At 49.0% G+C, this 18,734-nt stretch overlaps 2 protein-coding genes across 7 annotated transcripts in view; one reads left to right on the top strand and one right to left on the bottom strand.

Annotated features, from left to right (window-relative positions):
* Positions 1-18,640, top strand: part of LOC120897754 (RNA-binding protein Musashi homolog 1) — a 90,884-nt gene extending 72,244 nt beyond the window's left edge. For all 5 annotated transcript variants that reach the window (XM_040302833.1, XM_040302832.1, XM_040302834.1 and 2 more), the window contains 5 exons: positions 10,142-10,273; positions 10,576-11,059; positions 11,179-11,867; positions 11,965-12,276; positions 17,254-18,640. In XM_040302833.1, coding sequence (XP_040158767.1) covers positions 10,142-10,273; positions 10,576-11,059; positions 11,179-11,867; positions 11,965-12,276; positions 17,254-17,278 — 1,642 coding nt within the window. In that variant the 3' untranslated portion in view covers positions 17,279-18,640. The remainder of the gene's footprint in view (positions 1-10,141; positions 10,274-10,575; positions 11,060-11,178; positions 11,868-11,964; positions 12,277-17,253) is intronic.
* Positions 1-18,734, bottom strand: part of LOC120897758 — a 56,973-nt gene that overhangs the window by 21,280 nt on the left and 16,959 nt on the right. For both annotated transcript variants that reach the window (XM_040302838.1, XM_040302839.1), the window contains exons 4-5: positions 9,923-10,011; positions 9,788-9,848 (exon numbers count right to left, since the gene is read on the bottom strand). In XM_040302838.1, coding sequence (XP_040158772.1) covers positions 9,788-9,848; positions 9,923-10,011 — 150 coding nt within the window. The remainder of the gene's footprint in view (positions 1-9,787; positions 9,849-9,922; positions 10,012-18,734) is intronic.

Genomic DNA, 18,734 nt, shown 5'->3' with positions numbered 1-18,734 from the left:
TCGATAGTAGCAAAGCGCAGGAAGTTCTATGGCGGGGTGCTACGTCGGTGCAATGAAATGATATAGCACACCGGTTTGTGTTGTGTGGTGTTGTGTCCTCCTCTTGCCTTCATTGCGCAGTGGATGGAGCGAGCGAAGGAAGCAAGCGTAAAAGGACGACACACAAATATGGCCACTACTTTGTGCTCCAGTTGGTCGGTGGAAGTACCGACTGTGAAAAGGATTTCACGAGGTAGTAACAGTAGTAGTAGTACCACGCGTACCACCTCACATTCATCCTTCTTTTGCGTGTGCGTTTGCGATTGTTTCGGTTGTGCGCCGCGTTTGCTCAATTGCTAATGTTTTATTATTTATTTCGATTGTTTTTTTTATTGGTGGTGCGTTAAGGTGATGGGGACCACCATACGACTCCCCACACTAATGCTACACCCGTATAATAATCGGTGGGGCCGCGTATAGTGATGGTGGTAGTCTGTCTGTTTGTATGCGGCGGGTGCTGTGAAGGACGAGGTAGGGAAGCCGTTTTGAGGTTAACCAAACCATGTTACTGTTACTACTACTACGGACTGCCCACGTGTTGTGGCGTGGTCAGCAATTCAGAGGGCAAAAGAGAAACAAAATACAAAAAAAACCCTCGCAAAACAAGAAATATGTTAAGCTTTTTTATTTTTCCCACCGCCACTTCTCGCCACCCAGTGGAGAAAAACACCACCACCCGACCCTATTATGGAACTGCGAGAACGAGTGGGCAGCACCAGTAGTAGGACGACAAGTATGGGTGTGCGTTTGTGTTGGCAATAAATTTTCATCAAAGTTCACATCGTTTTTCGCGCTTGCAAAAGCACTTTCCTCCGGTTGCCCCTTGTGCGTACGTGTACCGTCTGTTTCGTTGTTCCCTTTTTTGTTTTTATTCTACTCGCGTCAAACGTGAGAAAAGTGGAACAGAATCTAATGAAACGGAGGAAGGACGGTGCAGCGGATGGATCGAATGGATTATTGATGTCATGTCGCACAGGAAAAACTTTTGGAGCCCCGGACCTTTGTAAAAGGATCCTTTTCTCTCTGTTCTACCCATCTCACCCGGAGGGGTTAGTGTAGAGACTTCTCTGTGTGAAAAGTTTGGAGGTAGGAAAATGGACCATCATTGGCAGCAAAAACCAAAAAAAAAAAGCGTTTAGTGCTTAGTAAGACAATTAACGAACGGCTGCGAACATCTAGATTAGTAGGATACGCTTTGCAGAATTTATTTACGTAAGGACATGCTTTGAAAGCGGGGGTGTGGGATGTGGTACCTTGTCCCCAATTTCTCGCTTCCCTAGCTTGTCTCCTCATCTAGCTTTAGCTAGCTTTATCAGTGCAGCGTGTTTTTTTTTGTTTGTGTATGTGTTTGTTTTTGTGGCTCCATTTGCCGAATTTTGTATCGATCAAACGCTGTCGCTGCTGCTGGTGGAACGGACACGCTCTACATAGTTTGATTTATTTGTTTGTTTGATTTGACTATTCCGTGTCTCGTCGATGGGCAGAGAGGGTAAAGGGGGAAGGCACAAACAAAACCATTCACGGCATTGAGAACGTGAGACATTGGGTGCCGCATACATTAAACATTGTTTGCGTGTGCGGTAATGGATTTTTGGGGGGTTTTGCTTTTTTTTTTATTGAAGCATAATCTGCGACGTCAGAATGTGTATATTGCCCCCGATAGATCCTCGAACGTAAAAACAAGGAGCAAAAAAAAAGCCAACCCCCTCTGTCTTTCTGTCAAATGTGTGTGCTTGCGCTGGTCTATATCGCGAACATGGTTACGCAAGAGCGGCAACCCCGAAGGCCCAGCCCAACGATGCGCACCGACAGTTCGCATTGCAACATTGCAAATAATGCTTACAAGGGAGGGCTTTTGCCCCGGGGATGAAGAAGCACACCAGAGCCCGCGGAAAAGCCAACGGGACAAATAGCCTGCACAAATATCCCTCCTCATGCTTAGTGGGCGGTGCTTTTGAGGGGTTATTATTTTAGTACAAAACACTAACACGCCCTCTACCGGCAACCAGCGCTAACAGCTGGAAAGCTGGAGGCTCACTAAGTCCCTACAAGAGTGGCGCCCTCTGTCGACAAAGCGCACGAACCACACGCGCATGTTCTAGGACCAAGAATGTCCTTTTAGCATGGACACGAACCAGTCTAGTCGCAGGGAAAGCGCCAAAGCTTTTCCATTCTGCGCATGTTCTGCTGCTGCTGCTGCTGCTGTGTGTGTGTGCGTGTGTGTGGAACACTTTTCTCCCGGTGCCGTTGACCGGTCAAACCGGGTCCTTGTTTGGGCGTGCTGCCGTTTGGGAACTGTCTGTGTGCGTGCGTGCGCGTGTGTGTGTCGCATGGTCAATGTTCCTTTCCATTTCTTTTCGTGTCGATACAATAGCTCCCGCTGCGGCCGAGTGCGCATGTTTCTTCCAAACAACCGAATGACGAAAAGTAATCAGCGTTAGTAGTTCGTTTTGTTCGTTCGTTTATTTCTCGCTGTATATACGCTGGCCCCGCTCCATCGCGCCCTCTCTCTCTCTTCCCTCGCCCACCAAAAAGCCCCGTCAATTTGTCCTTGTCCGTTCGTGTGTCTAAAAATAAAAGTCTATTATATTGCGCGCACACAACCACCACGTACGTCGCCGTCCCGCCATATCCTGTGGGAAAACCCGACAACTGGATCGAGACCATGGTCGTGTGGCAGGAATAGTTCTACGAATCGGTTCAATTCGCAGTTCAGCAGTCCAGTCGATATGGTATGATGAATGGTTTGGCATTTGTTTACTGGATGCCGCACTAGCGGCAGAGCTTTCCCTTTTTCCTATAATTAATTCTATGGAAAACCCCAGTGGCGCAGCAAGACGGGGACATCCCCAAGCACGGAAGAAGTGCCGTGTGTCTCGGTGCGTACCGTTTGGCAATAGGCTTTGCCTACACACAAACAGGGGACGACAATGACAGAGAGGTCGTTCGTGGCGCTGGTGCGTTCGCACCGGGGCCATGGAAGCGGGGAGTAGTTGCGTGCGCGATGGGTCGCGTATTTTTGTTTGTATGCGCATCGACGTTTTTGTGCCAGTCGGTAGGGCGCTGTACTGCGTGTGTCCGCGTCTGTGCGTGTGTGTGGGTTGTGAAGGGATGGTTCGCTAATCGAAATGAAAAGTCCTTTGATGTGCCCGTGCTGCTCTGCTTGTGTGCGTACGCGTATCCGTAGGCTTTAATATTCAATTAAAGGGCCACGCGCAATCAACCATTTCTCCTTCTTCTCTCCTGCACCGTACCCGGCTCCACACCCGGTGTCTGACGGTCGCTTTCCCTCTCCTTGTCGGTGGTAGAGGAGCTTGCTTAATGCTGCTGCTGCTACTGCCCGAGGCGTACATTTCCGAGGGTGTATTAGGGATGATTGTTCCTCCCCACATCAGCATCCTTCTGATTATCCAACACATACAACGGAGGGGAGGGAGGGGGGGGAGGAAAAAATTGTTCTGAGTGCAAAAAACGCGACTAGAGGATCTTATCCGGGTATATTGTTTAAATGAATCCTACTCGGGATTTTCCCTCCCAGTTCGCTGCGCCCGAAAAGTTCGCTGACTCGCAGAAGAAATCAATAATCCTACCTCTCTCGGGGCCCGGGGGCCGGTTCTGCTGTGTGCAGGCAGCGATTCTGCATAGCTCTGCGAGAAGAATATCCTCGCGCGGATGGAGTTTGCGGAGGACTGTCAGAGTCCATTACCACTTCCAATGGGATAGCATGGTAGATCTACTCACAATTCTACAAACTCCGAATTTCGGAATCGATTTGGCAAGCAATACTTGCACAAACGCAAGCAGTAACCCATCAGCACATACACGCACACACACACGCGCACATGTACACACCGCATACTAGTGTGCTAATGTACGGTGGCGTACTGCACTGTTCCGGATCCGGGATACCGGATGTAGGAAGAACAGCAGCAGATCGATAATCGTGAGGGTTTGGTCGAGTGTCGCTCTCAACCACAACCGCCAGATCCATTGTGTCTCGCATTCGGATGGCCAGGGCAAAGGGGAAGGGTGCAGCCGGAGGCCACATGTTTCGCTGAGCAAGCCATTTCGCTTCAGCAGTTTCCCTGGCAGGATCCAGGGCCCTGGGCCGGCGGAGAGTCTCGAACGGATTCGCTTTCCCGTCCGTCCCGTTTCCTCGACGTTACTAAAAACGGGAAGGGTGGCGCGTGCGTTTTTTTCTTCTTCTTTCTGCCATAGGATGACGATGGGTGGGAAATATCTACGGCAAACGCAAGCCGAGGGAGAGGAGAGCATGCGAAACAAGCGAACTGAGAGTGTTCCGCGATTTCCTGTGCGAGGACGAAGAAGCGAGCGAGAGCAAGAGTGCCAGTGTGGCGCGAGTGTGAAAGAACGGGAGCGAATGACACCCTGTGGACAGAGGGGTGCCTGCCTGTGTGTTTCGCGCCGCCATCTTGAATAATAGGGTTGGTCTCGGCGAGCGGTTGCGTTTTTTCGTCTTTTGGGGTGTTGTTTTTTCATGTTCATGTTCCTTCCACTCCGTACACCATTCCTCCCTGAGTGTCATCGCATGTCCTTTGGGTTTGGCTTGGTGTGTGTGTGTGTGTTGAGTCGCCAACTCCCCAAAAGGAGAGGCACTGCTGGGCGAAGCTAGAGTTTAATCCACAGTGGCCCACAAGGGCTCGGGGCTTATCTGCCCGTCGGATCGGGTGCCGCTCGACAGAGGTCTGGCACGTTAGAGGCAGCTAATCCAATTACAGAGTGAGAGATAGGGAGAGAGACAGAAAGAGAGAGCGAGTGGTTGAAGCAAAGCCAGCCGTCCGTCCGAAACAAATGCGCTACATTGCCCCGGGACGCCCCTGGACGAGCAGGGAGGAATATACGAAGATCCGTTGTGCCGGATTTGGTGTACTCCATTAGTTTTGCTCTCCATCGTTTCTTGAAAGCCCTGCATACGAACACAAATACACACACACACACACACACACATACACATAGATACACGGGCACAAGTTGGCACACAGCGGTTGAGCGGACGATGGAGCGGACACGTATGGTGTGTATAATCCGTCAGAGGTCTTTGGTCGTTGGTCAGGTGCTTCCCCACAAACCCGTCAGGTATGCCCGATGCAGGAGAGGTCAGGAGGCGCATCACCAATACACAGACACACACAGACACACACAGAGAGTCGAATGCATACTGGAAAACGGATGGAAATGGTCGGATGAAAACCCTAGCGTCGATGGAAATGTCCCGAAACAACAGTAAACTAGGCAAAAAGTACTGCTGTGACAGGACAATATCATCGACTGCTAGGGGGTGAAGCTGTGTCCCGTAAACGATGGCGGCAGATCTGTCCCCTGGTGCACTGTGCAGGTTACTCCAATATTGTCGACTTCGGGTGGACCCCCACCTCCAGCAAATTGTAGTTCCATTAGAGCATTTACTGGTGCCACAAATATCCTTTTTCCCTTCCTTCACTGAACCATTCCTACAATTCACCGATTTTCAAAACTTCCCAATAGGCAGCAGGTTTTGAGTTGGCTACCAAAGGTTAGTATAGATCTAAAGATCTTTCGACCTTAACGGTAACACTTTCGGTCAGGTCGCACCTCTTTCGCTGGCACCGCGTTTCGACTACTTCTTAGAAAATGGAACCGTCCTGTGATGCTTCTTCGGCGTAAAAAAAAGGACGAGCACACGCCTCCCTCGCCGTCCTGTCCACACACCCACACATATACACTCAAACACGCATACACCGACTCCACTTCACGAGTTTGGCGTGAAGTTCGGAAGAATAGCTCACTACTTAGCTGCGTACTCGATGGCAGTGTGCTGCAAAGAGAGAAAGAGTGTCGTCTCGAGTATCTCGCCGCCACCTTCCGATGTCGCTACTAGGGCATGCTCGGTGTGCATGCGTATGTGTGTGTGTGTGTGTATCTGCATGCCACGCTATATGTTCCCTGGAATCCGGCGGCGATAGGGAACGCGCGCGCACCCACTGGCCCAAGGTGTGCGTCTGGTTGCGCGATAGTAGTTGTACCGTGGGCAACCGTTGCAACCCATAGAGTACGCGATTTGGCGATGCTTTTGCGCTTCTCTTTCTCACCATCATCCCGAATTTTAAAGGGACGATGGGAGAAGATTTCAACGACCACTGATGATGATGAGATAAGATTGCGGGATGAAATTAACGTGAAAAATCTCCTCTAAATCATCCGCACACACACACGCAGTTGCCTTTTTCTCCTTCATTTTCATGGGAGCCTTTGACACTCACAAACACACACACACACAAACCATAGGCTAAGCTCTCTGCCCTCTAAAATGGGTGTAATTCCAGCTTACTACGCGACGAACCCATCGCACCGTGCCTGTATAAAAAGCTGCAATGGGTTTTATTGAAGAAAAAAAGGATGAAACCAAACCACCAGGAGAAAGGTTCTCGCTGGCTACTGCTGCACAAAATGCTGCTGCTAGAAATAAAGCTTTACCAAAGGTTTAAAAAGCCCTCGAGAAGCAGCGCGCACCCTCGCTACTGATGAGATGATGTGCGCACTGATCGAGCCAATCCGAACGACTAACACGGGCAGCCATTCCCTTTATCCGGCGCCTCGAGTTCCCCGGTGGTGATGGTGGTGGTGGTGGTGGTGGTGATGGTGTCATGACAACACCAGCCACACACGACACGAGCCACAGCCGCCTGTGCCTGTGCGTGAAAACGGTACTCGGTTGTGTCTACCAACACAGCGGCACAGCGCGCGCACACGCACGCGCCCATTTTCCCACCGAGTAGAGAGACGCGTTCAGCGAAAACCCTCCTTTTTCTGGCCTGTGCCCGTTCGCCTGCACGTATGCGTGCGTTTATGTGTGTGAGAGTGAGAGAGAGGGTGGTGGACTACTCCATTCAATCCCCTCTTCCACGGAACGTTGCACTACTACGGTGCGTTCCACTTGAAACATTGAATATCCTTTTAAACTGTACTCCAAACCCGACTTCAAATATACTTTTACTATTCTGCTGCTGCTACCACTAGGAAAGGATAACTTATCCCGGGGAAGGTTTTGTATTCCCTTATGAAAACTACACACATTGGCACACCGACACACCCACCACGGGACGGAAAATTCCTCCATTACCACTTCTAGTGTGCGTGCGTGTGCTTGGGGCTGTGGATCCTCTTCTTTCGGGGCGACAAGTGCGCACATCACACATCCCGGCATATCGGCAAAGGGTCGACTAGGGGTTGGAATGGAAAAAAACCATCCCTCCATACATACAAGCACACGCGCCCCGTTCTTGTGTGTGTTGGTGGTGTTCTAGTAGTAGTACTGGTTATATGTCCTCTTGCTCCCTCCTCTCTCTCTCTCGATGGACATGCGCAGACGCGCGTACATTGGCAGGCTCCTCGCTAAAAACGGAAAACGAAATTCCCAACCAGACCAACCGACCGGAGCTCTCCGGAGGTTTTGTGAAGGTGTGCGCGCTGGGGACCCCGTGCGCTTGTATTGGTTGCAACATTGTGCCCCATCGATGACGTCAAAAGCGACGACGACGACACTGGTCACCCTGTTTCGAAACGGTTCCCGAAAGTAGTCGCCGTGTTCCCAGTTTCCCTTGCCGTATCCCACCCGCCCTAGAATGTTAAGAATTATTGCGCAAACACACACAGACACACATCGGCTTCCAGGGAATTTGATAATCGCAATTGGCCAAAATCTCTTCCAAAACCCTGCCTGCCGGAGAATCTGGGGGGATATACTATGCGAAACAGGGGACGACGGCTAGGGAGTGGCGAGGAAATCATTCGGATTCATCTGTGTGCTAACTTGCCGGGGTAATGCGAAGGGATGAAAATCAATAGCGTTTTTAGCGAAGGGCTGAGATGCGGTTTGCCGGGTATCTCTCGTACTACCACCACTGGTTTAAAAAGGATAGCACATGACGAGCGGATTATTCTGACTTTTTTTGCAGCTTTCCGCAACTTTTCTGATAATGCAATTATCTACTTAGTGCCTCAGAATTCAGCAATTTCTGCTTTTAATTGTATGCGCAAATGCTGTAATATACTATCAGAAAAGTCTTGCCTCCGGGATGTCTTGGCATTTCCCAGAGAAAAAAGGTGGCTCCGTTAGGGTGGCGAACGTGCAAAGGGAAAGGGCAGCTTCGCAACGGGCACCGTAAGGACGAACAACCACCGACGTCCCTGTATCGTTAGTCCTCACGTTCCGCTTATCCGCGGACATCGACGGCTCTGGGGGTAATGTATGACCGGCGGCAGACTCGGATTCTAGGTCGTTCCGGACTTCCTCGTTTCGTCCCTTTTCTCGCATGGCAAGCGTTCACCAACACACTGGCAGCAGCAGACTCTGGTGTGAGCAATTCAACACACACACATGGGAGACTTCTAAATATTGCGAGGGTTCGAGTTCAACGCCCTATTTCGGAAGTTCTGTGGTATAGCGAAGGTACAGCACCCCCGTCGCACTCGTTATTGTGCGCCCTGCCACACACAAACTCAGCATACGTACATACGAAACCTTTGGTGTGGTTCGTCTTGGGTGAAAACCTTTTACCAGCAACCAGCAAGTAGCAGTATGGTTGCCAGGGCCCGAAATATGTCCGGCAGAGGAAAAAAAGCAAGAGGTAAACCCACCCCTGGCTGCGTGCAGGAGAGGGGAAAGATTATCATGTTGTCCTGCCCGCCACAACGCCAGCGAATACGATTGCTGTGTGAGTTAGTAACCTCGTTCTTCGGCCCTTTTCTGTAACCTGTTGTGTGTTCTCTCTTCCTGGCTGCACCACTGGTGTGCGTGTGTGTGTGTAAGCTAGATTGCCACTGCCACTCGCTCAGGTCTGGGTGGTTTGGTTTAGGTTCTTTTAAACAGCGAAAGGGGGTCTCGCCGGGCCATACGAACGTGCCTGCTTGGTGGAAATCCATTCTCACCTGTCATCCGTATGACCCCGTGGGCTGGGACGAAGCGGCATGATGGCTTAATTCATGCGGTATATGGGCGCATGATTGGCACAACTGTAGCAGGAATCTTCCTACCCCGACAAACTAGAGAGGGGAACACGATACAAGAAAAGCAAGTACCACCAGCGACACACTTTCTCGGGGTTGGCCTAGTGCACTGGTCAATGAGCCGGGACGTTTTACTTTTCCTACCGGTCCCTTCCCGACCGATTTTGTTATTCAACACGCAGCCTATTAATCCCTTTTCACAGTAGTTTGGTTGAGAAACATGAACAGTCTGGGCGTTTGCTACTAGGAGCTGGAGGAAATGGAATAGTTACTCTCTTGATCAACTTAATTGACCCAGGGTGCTGTTGCTGATGTTGGTGGTGAGCTATTGTTTGATTTTTCATAGCTTTGCTAACGACCTAATAAAGCCACACTTGTTGTGCTGGCGTCTTGGCAAAATGGGAGACGAGTTCATTACACTGCAATCTTTTTACCGTCTACCGAGTGATTGATGGTCAACGAGGGAGGCACGTGCTTACAACAATACACACACCCCGAAACCCTGATACACTGTGAAGATGATGGAAATGTTGCCACCACTTCCCCATGACTGATGGCAAAACTTTATGCCCAGACCCACCAAACTCTAACACGAACTGATTGGACATTATGGATCACCTTTATCCAGACCCACACAAAAAAAATTAGAGCAAATTTAATATTACTACCCCGCGGGCAATTGAAATTGGCGATATTGGAAGAATGCAAAAATTTGTAAAAATTTGAACTTTTGACCCCTTACCTTGCGCTGCTTCGGATCCATTACGTCCATGGTGTCGTACTGGAAGGTTTTCTTGTCAAAGCTGAAAATGGTCGATTAAGCGGAACTTCAATATTATACGGCACACAGTGGGGGGAGAAAACCACACAAACTCACCTCACGTCCGTGCGGGTTTGGCTGCAGTAAAGCATGAAGCTTGTGCATCCGACAACGGCCGTCGTCATAATGAACACCAAGGGCAGGACCTGTAACAAGAGGAGAACATGGGAACGGGTTTTAGTAAATGCCATAGAGCCTCCTGGCCAATATATGTAAAACGTATCTCAGTTGACATCTTTATAATGGTTCGTTCTGTTTTCCCCATTTTCATTGCAGTGCCGGCACACTCGATCCGAATGGAATTCTGGACACACACGATCTACACACTACGCTGGTGCCCCTTAAGCCGGCGCTGCTCGCATCCCAGGCAGCCGTCGTAGCCGCGACCCAACAGCAACAGATGAAGAGGTACGTAGAAATGATGGCATACACCGCCCAATCTTGTTCACCCAATCTAGTTCAACCTGCGTTACCGGAGTAACCCGTAACGCACAGTTACCATAGTAACTGCGAAGATATCTCGCATGCAGTAGATCAAACTACCAGTGGATGAGAAACATTGGTAGTGCAGAAGTCATAGCGTGAAGAACCAAATGGAACGTGTAGTGCTATTCAGTCATCGATTTTGAATCACTGTATTACAACATGTACTCTGCGTCGAACTTGTATCTAACCAATATGGTGTTCGTTTACTCCCGCTGCGTGCACAGAGAGCAGTCGCAAACGTCACAGCAGCAGGCCCAGGTACTGTCACCGCAGCAGCAGCAGCAGCCCCAGCCGACCGCCGCCCAACAGCAGCAGCAGCTCCAGGCCCAGCTCCAGCAGCAACAGGTGCAGGCCCAGGTCCAGCAGCAGCAGCAGCAGCAGGCGGCGGCACAGCAGCAAGCCCAGCAGCAGCAAGCGCAGGCCCAGCAGCAGGCCCAGCAGCAGGCACAGCAGCAGCAGCAGGTGGTGGCACAGCAACAGCAGCAGGTTAATGGAGCGAGCGTTAACGGTTGCGCCAAGACGGGCGGCAACGCCAGCAACGGCAGCTCGTCCGGCCGCTCCACACCGAACAATGGTAGCGATCCGGCACCGGGCAAGCTGTTTGTCGGCGGGCTGAGCTGGCAGACGTCGTCGGAGAAGCTGAGCGAGTACTTCGGCATGTTCGGCACGGTTACGGACGTACTGATCATGAAGGATCCCGTCACCCAGGTAGGTGTTTGACCCGCACTGATGTGCCGGAAGCATGATGATCCTGATACTGAGCAATGCCAATTTCCTTTTTCTTCTACCTTTGTTCCCTCTACCCTCCTCCCCCATCACCAACACAGCGAAGCCGCGGTTTCGGGTTCATCACATTCCAGGAGCCGAACAGCGTGGACAAGGTGCTGCAGGTGCCGATACACACGCTCGACGGCAAGAAGATCGATCCGAAGCACGCGACGCCGAAGAACCGCCCCAAGACGCAGTCGAACAAGACGAAGAAAATCTTCGTCGGCGGCGTCAGCCAGGACACGTCGGCCGAGGAGGTGAAGGCGTACTTCAGCCAGTTCGGCAAGGTGGAGGAGACGGTGATGCTGATGGACCAACAGACGAAGCGCCACCGCGGCTTCGGCTTCGTCACGTTCGAGAACGAGGACGTGGTCGACCGGGTGTGCGAGATTCACTTCCACACGATCAAGAACAAGAAGGTGGAGTGCAAGAAGGCGCAGCCGAAGGAGGCGGTCGCACCGACCGCCCAGCAGCTGCTCCAGAAGCGCATCATCCTGGGCAATCTGGGCGTGCCGATGGGTGCGGGCGCTCCGAGCTCGGCCGCCGCCGCTGCCCGGCTGGTCGGGGCGGCCCAGGCCGGTGGCAATCCGGGGCTGGTCAATCCGCTCGCCGCCAACCCGCTGATGGTGCAGGCGCAGGCGGCCCAGGCGGCTCAGGCGGCCCAGGCGGCCCAGGCTGCCGCGATGCAGCTGCAGAACGGGTTCGGCAAAGTCTTCACTACATATCCTCCGACACTGCATAGCTTTAGGTAAGGCTCCGTACGCTTGTTAAAACGAAATGGTGCTCAATGCTTATTTGCTTCTTCCTCTTCTTCTCTCTCGCTCTCCCCGCGTGCACACACACAGATACTCGCCATACAGCATTCCATCGGCTGCCGCTGCCGCCGCTAATGCAGCCGCCGGCGTGAATCCGCTGACGAGCGTGTCCGCCAACCAGGCCGCCCAGGGCCAGCCGCAGCAGGTACCGCACCCGACGTCCGTCGCCGGCGCCACGGTGGCGACGCAGGGCGCCCCGCAGCAGACGAGCCAGCAGGCCGCGGCCGCCGCCCAGATGGCAGCCGCCGGTTTGACGAACCCGTACCAGGGCTACAGCCTGGCCAATGTAGACATGTCGAGCTTCCAGGGCGTCGACTGGGGCTCGCTGTACGGCATGGGAATGTATGTATAAATATCATCTCTCCCATCACCACCACCACAACCACCACAACCATCAACAGCATCATCTGTGTGCGCGAGCGCGCGCGCGCCCTTTTTGCTCTAAAGCTCACCCGCTTTGGGGAGCTGTTCCACCCCCTCATCATCAATCATCATCAACAGTTCCCGCAATCCTTTCCCACCATTTGCTCTAATTCCCCCCGCCTCGCTCCTCCCGCTGGGAGAGTATAATCATAAAACAGCGAGCTACACTGGCAGTAGTAGTAGTAGTGGTAGCGATCGTGAAGAAGGATGCGCTGTTGTTGCAACGCGCCGTGCGTGCATCACACACACACCCATATACTCAGAATGCAGGCGTGCAACACCACACAACCAAGACACAGGAGCGTGCGCGCGCCCCACGTTGCGAGGGAATCTTTTTGGAACGAAAAAAAGAAAGAAGAAACTATCAATATTATTACTATTATTATTATTATTGTAAAGGCTAGCCGGTAGCGTTTTTTTCTCTTGTTTCCCTGCGATTCATATAAATATACAATTGTGTAATCACTCATGTTTCAACTATTCCCACCCGCTTCCGTCGGGCAAGGGTGGTGTGTAGAAAATCGTGCGCAGTTACAGTGCGCATTTTTTTTTTTTGGTTTATTACTGCGGATCGGTTCGAATGCGTGACAAGCAAGTAGTGTGAGTTAAGGCGTGCATATGTGCGATTTGTTTGAGTTACAAATCGGAGCAGCAACACACCCTCACACATACACACACACACACACAAACACACACACATTGTGGCCGAATTTACAAAACAGTTGGGCGATCCTTTGCCGTGCGCGTGTGTGCTGTGGCAAATGACTGCGCGTAGTGTAAAGAAGCAAAAAAAAAAACTACAACTTTATATCAAACAATCGCGTTCAATCGCAAACGTATTGTGTGGTGTTAAAAGGGGGTGTGTGTTTTAGTAAAAGTGCCAGAAGAATATGCTTTGGGTGAGGGACAAGAGACGGGCAGTGAGGTGTAGTAGAAAGAGTAGGGTATGGCTAAACTTAACAGCAATAACACTCCGCATGTACGCTCATCGGCCAGAAAGGCAAAAAAGCAAAAAAAAAAGGGGAAAGGAAACAGCCCCCCGCTCCCCATTCAAGCGAAACAATTCATAAAAAAGTTCATAGAGTTTTGAAATAAATAATTAAGTAACAAGTAATACTAAAAATATGTAAAATATGCATCCCCCCTTCCCTCCCCCCCCTAACTGCAACCGCGTGAATGGCTGACAGAAGTAAGCAGGGGTAGATATTCGAGCGTAGCTGGATATGTGTGTGTATGTGTGTCAGTGTGTATGGTATGCGCATATTGGACACTGTTGGAATTACTACTAATCGTCGCTTTTAGTTCTGGTTCGGTTCGTTATATACGCCCAGTCACGCTTTTACAATTACTTACTTAAGTTCTCATGACCTACTGGCACTGACTTACATATTAGAGCTATTAGAGTATTAGAGAGATGCTGTACCACGCGGGTGTACGCACTTTGTTAGATTGTAAATTATGCGCAGCTTACGGTCACACACTTACGGTATCTTTTACCAGAAACAAAACGGCAGGAGGTTTGACAATTTCTTCGCCCGATGATCTATTTTTTTAAGCGATTTTAAATATCATTAGAAAGGTTAGGTTTTATCCGTCGTGTGTGTGTATCTCTCTCTCTATGTTTAAAAATGTTTAGTATTTGTGCTGCCTTCCCAGCAATTCTCGCAATTAAATGAGATTGTTTTTTTTTTTAATAATTTGTACAGCAACATTACTTGCCAAACTGGTTTTACAGTGTTTTTACAGTGCAAACGAGCATGTGTTGCATATGTCGTGTGTCCTTAGTGTTATAGTCGCACGCGCCCGGCTAGGATGTGCTCATATACTACTACCCTATAGACCCTCTCGTCGCAGAGCGTAGTAGAAACAAAAGGAAGAAGAAACGGATATAGATATCATCATAAAAAGCAATAACCTGTTACAAAACGGAAAAGCAAAAGGAAGAAAATATGCAAAGAAAATGCGAGAGGACTACTAATCGTCAGAGTTCAATACATTCCAAAAGTACACTTGCGCATTTCTTACGATATAATGAGTTAGTTAATAGTAGCAGTAGTAACAGTATATAATTGGAATTAGTTTGTCGCATTTGATGTTACTTTTTAAACTCCTCTTCTTATCAGTCGCTGTGTGCAGACGATTAGAGAATGTATTTTTATGGTTTTGGCCCCACACAGTGTGGGCAGGGGCTGCCACCACGACACTACTATTAGTTAATACTTTACGTTCGTTTTAGTCTGCTTCTCATAGCGTGTAGTGTGTATATGGGAGTCCGTCGTTTGGATGGTCTGCCGAAGTTGGGCCAAAACATCCTCTGTTTTATTACAATTGTTGGCGTATCTTTTCTGTTTCATCCCTCGCCTTTGTTAACCAATCGAGAAGGTGTGGATTATGCCAACGCAAATAATATTAGCATTCTATGCCACTGATCATTAAATGCATTTCCATGATGTAAAAAAGCGTTGCGATCAAATTACATTTACGTATGGAGGTATGTAGTGTTATACAGTGAAAGCCAACTATCACCACCACCACCACTAACCACGTATGCGAAAATTATTGTAATTTTTATCAATAGCTTTTAAGCGGTAATTTGTGACAAAAGAGCGGTCACACCCCGTCACACAGCCTGCCGCGCGTTCGTTAGTATTATATAGTTTTAATCCCACACATTCATTAGCTCTTCGCAACGGTTATTCTAGTGATGTTTTTTTTCCTTGTATTTTAAACCAGCATTTTGATTTCTCTCATCACTTATCTCTCTATTTACACGCTCTTCGTATCTCTTTTCATCTACTATTTATTAGTATTTAGTTTAGTGTATTTACGTACCATACGCTTTATTGTGTTTTTAAGTAACCACCCAGCACCACAACCCCCCGGGCCGCGGCCCCGGTGGTGGTGTGTGTTGGATGTGTGACGCTTAGAGCGCGCGTGGATGATGTGCTGCGTCGTGCGTGTGTTTGCGTGCCAATTCCGAAGAAAGTGTAGTTTTTATCCATTTTTTGCACACTACTATCGAAAGCGCGCGGCTCACGCCTTCAGCATCATCCACACGCCGGTAAAGCGTCCCGCGCCTCGAAACGCATACGAAGGCCGAAGCAAAACCAGCCGAATGTACTTATGATTTACATACAAATCCTTAGTTCTATTGTACTTTAATTTGCATTGTAAGCACCCGAATGGCAAAACTAATAAATATGACTATTTTTAAAACCATACGTCCCCCCCACCCACCACCTCCGCAACCTAACCAGAGGGTTTTTTCTTCTTTTCTACTGCTTTTGTTTGTTTGTTTTTGTTGTCGTTTATTCGTTGTTTTATTGTCCTTTTCTATTTGTGTGTTAATTTTCTACGTGTCCATTCTTTCAAGTTGCGTTTCGCTTTGATTTTCTCTCTTTCTCTCTTTTCATGTTCATATTTTCCTCATGTGTCGTTGTTGTTTTTGTTTTGTCGTGGCTTCTGTTTCTGTATTAACATTAATGCGTTAATTCTAATCGAATGTAACCAAACAGTAACTGTACAACTAAGCGTATTTCGAGGCTCTACCGGAGTGCTTTGCATTGCTTTTGGATTGATTCTACCTTGTTGTATGATTGATTGTATTGCATCATTTCGTCAGTGTTTGGGTTATGGTAGGATGTTTTTTGTTGAGATTTGTACGTAATATTTTAACCATCTTTCCACAATTTGACTAATTTGACATAAGTAGAGACCAGTTTGTACAAGCTTCTGCCTTTCCTGCATTGCCAGCAACAACAGTGGGAGCGGTAATTTTGGAAGCGATATGCACACGCACGGATCCATCTTACCACGTTGCATAATAGAGCTGAACGAGGTTTGCCTGCCGTCGCCAACACCGCGGCAAGGTCTTTGACAGGTTGGAAACGTTCCACCGGTTCGGTGTTAATTTGGACATGCTCTGCAGTATTCAGTATTGGTCCGGTTGCGGAACCCGGCATACGATATGCCGCGGTCTCATTACTGACATTTAAACCATTCATAAGTGATTGCGCCCATACCGGGGGCCGCACGTCTGTCATGTGTGCGTGCGTGTGTGTTGTAACTTATTTTTAAACCGCATCCGCTCAGTCAGACCTCCTGTCGACGGCGTCGCCGGCTGGGTCGGGTCGGCTCGTCATGATTCACACACCACTTGAGGCGGATGGGCGGGTCAGGTTTTGGAGGCAGCAGTGCGGTCGACTTGCGTGAGTTCATAATTCATCTATTTATTGTATTTATAGATGGTACGGGCCAGATATTGAAACTGACTGACTTCGGTCACTCGGTGCTGCCAGTGTGTGTGTGTGTGTTTGCGTTTAAGCGAATCTGGTCCCAGGAATGCAGGGGCGAGCGGGTAACAAGTGTCCTTGTCTCTCTAACTGGGTGCGTTTTGCATAATTTAAAACTTAACCCTCCCTCCCCTCCCAGCTTGAGCTAAAAAGATGTTGAGAAAATCAGTCCACCCAGCCGGCGGGAGGGTTGCGCGCTCCTGTGTGCATCTATTTCAGGTTCCAGCAGCAGGGGTTCGAAAATAGAACCGAAACAATATGCCTCCGTGTCACAGCTGCTAGAAATAGTCAATCGATAACGTTTGACCGATAGAAAAAAGGACAACGTGTAACCGCTCTGCTGGACACTGGTCGCGTGCGAGTGGCCAAGGTCCTGCTGTCATCGATTGACTTTATTCAAAGTAGCGTGGCCGGTGCGCTGCTTAAACGATCACACACACTGAACCATTGCGTACGCACACAGCACAAGCGAATTGTACTTCTTGGGATGGGCCATTAGACTTTATCCATTTTTGTATCGTTTTTCAGAACGTTTGTTTTTTTGTTTTGTTTATTAAATCATTGTTTAATTTTCATCATCTTTCTGTCACTGTGTCCGTTTTAGATTGTACCCTGAGAGCCACTGTTGAGAGCTCCGCCGTCTTCACCGCTATCGTCTGTTTCCTTAGTAGGAGGTGGTGGCAGCAGTAAGCGAATGCAACGCATCCCCCACCATTGCATTGCATTCATCTTCCGGTTGGTCGGTTGATCGGAGTTAAAGCCGATGATGCTGGCCGCCAACCCGTAAATGGGGTGCATATGTAGTGCAGAAGACAAGATCACTGTACTCATCATCATCATCATCCTGATCATCATCACGATACATCGTAAAGACTGTTTTAGTTCTGTTAAGTTTTATTTAGTCGAACGGAGGATATTATTTTAGATTTGCGTTTATTGTACACCAATACAGCGAGCGGAGCGCTGCTCTTCAACAGTGTGGATCGATCAATGAGAAAACTTGTATTTCATTTCAACTCTATCATTTTACAACATACGATTCAATCACTTGCTCTCGATAGCTTTGCAACAACGGTCATTAAAGATAAGTAATAATTATTTTTAACCCACATCCCGACCCAATCCATTCATATGGCGGCTCAGATGGTGGAAGCAGTAAGCTCTCGCCCCAAATACCCGAACAAAAAAACCCCGGTCGTTGCACATTTCGTCTTGGCAAACATACACATTCATGTCAATATTGTTCGGCGTACAGATTTTCTCTCCCCAACTCTCCTCCAACGAACAGAGCGTGAGGGGAGAAGCAAACGATGGGGAGAACTGCAAGAAACCCCAAATCCATCAATCAAAGACCGATCCGTGTGCGCTCTGCTCTACACTTTCCATTCTTTCTTCTACTTCGAACATGCCTTCCCTCCAAGCAGTGTGATGATTTTCTGTATTATTATTATTATTAATACTATTGCGCTATTTTTAGGCCAGAAGCGCTCAAATGTGTCCGTCACTGTTTCGGATTTCAAGTACCGTGCAGTTTTTGGCGTGGCCGGACGTTCTGGGACTAATTCCTTCACGGCTCATAATGTTGCCTCCAATGGAAGCACATCCAAGTGTTTGTGTGTGTGTGTTTTAAAACCAACCGAGCTCGAAGAATGAACCCGATTGAGCAGCGATCGGCGAATGCAGTGGTCGGCAATGCATTGCACGTGTGCACGGCGTAGTTTTCAATTGCATGATTTTGAACTATTATTAACTAAGGTCATGGGAAAACATGCGTACTTAATTGATTGTACAGTGGATTGTTGTTGTATGGCAGATAAAAATGCATCATCAAACACAGCTGCACTGGCTCACCGTCTGGAGTTACGGATGCGTTTCTCCATTTCCTATGATACTGGTTTATTGCTTTTACCTAAATAAACCATTTTCCTTTTTTTGTGTGAAGCAATTCTTCTTCTTCTTTGGCTCAACAACCGATGTCGGTCAAGGCCTGCCTGTACCCACTTGTGGGCTTGGCTTTCAGTGACTAATTGATTCCCCCCATAGCAGGATAGTCAGTCCTACGTATGGCGGCACGGTCTATTTGGG

This window comes from Anopheles arabiensis, chromosome 2 (assembly GCF_016920715.1).
Source record: "Anopheles arabiensis isolate DONGOLA chromosome 2, AaraD3, whole genome shotgun sequence".
Taxonomy (NCBI): Eukaryota; Metazoa; Arthropoda; class Insecta; order Diptera; family Culicidae; genus Anopheles; species Anopheles arabiensis.
This window is presented reverse-complemented; position numbering and strand designations above follow the sequence as displayed.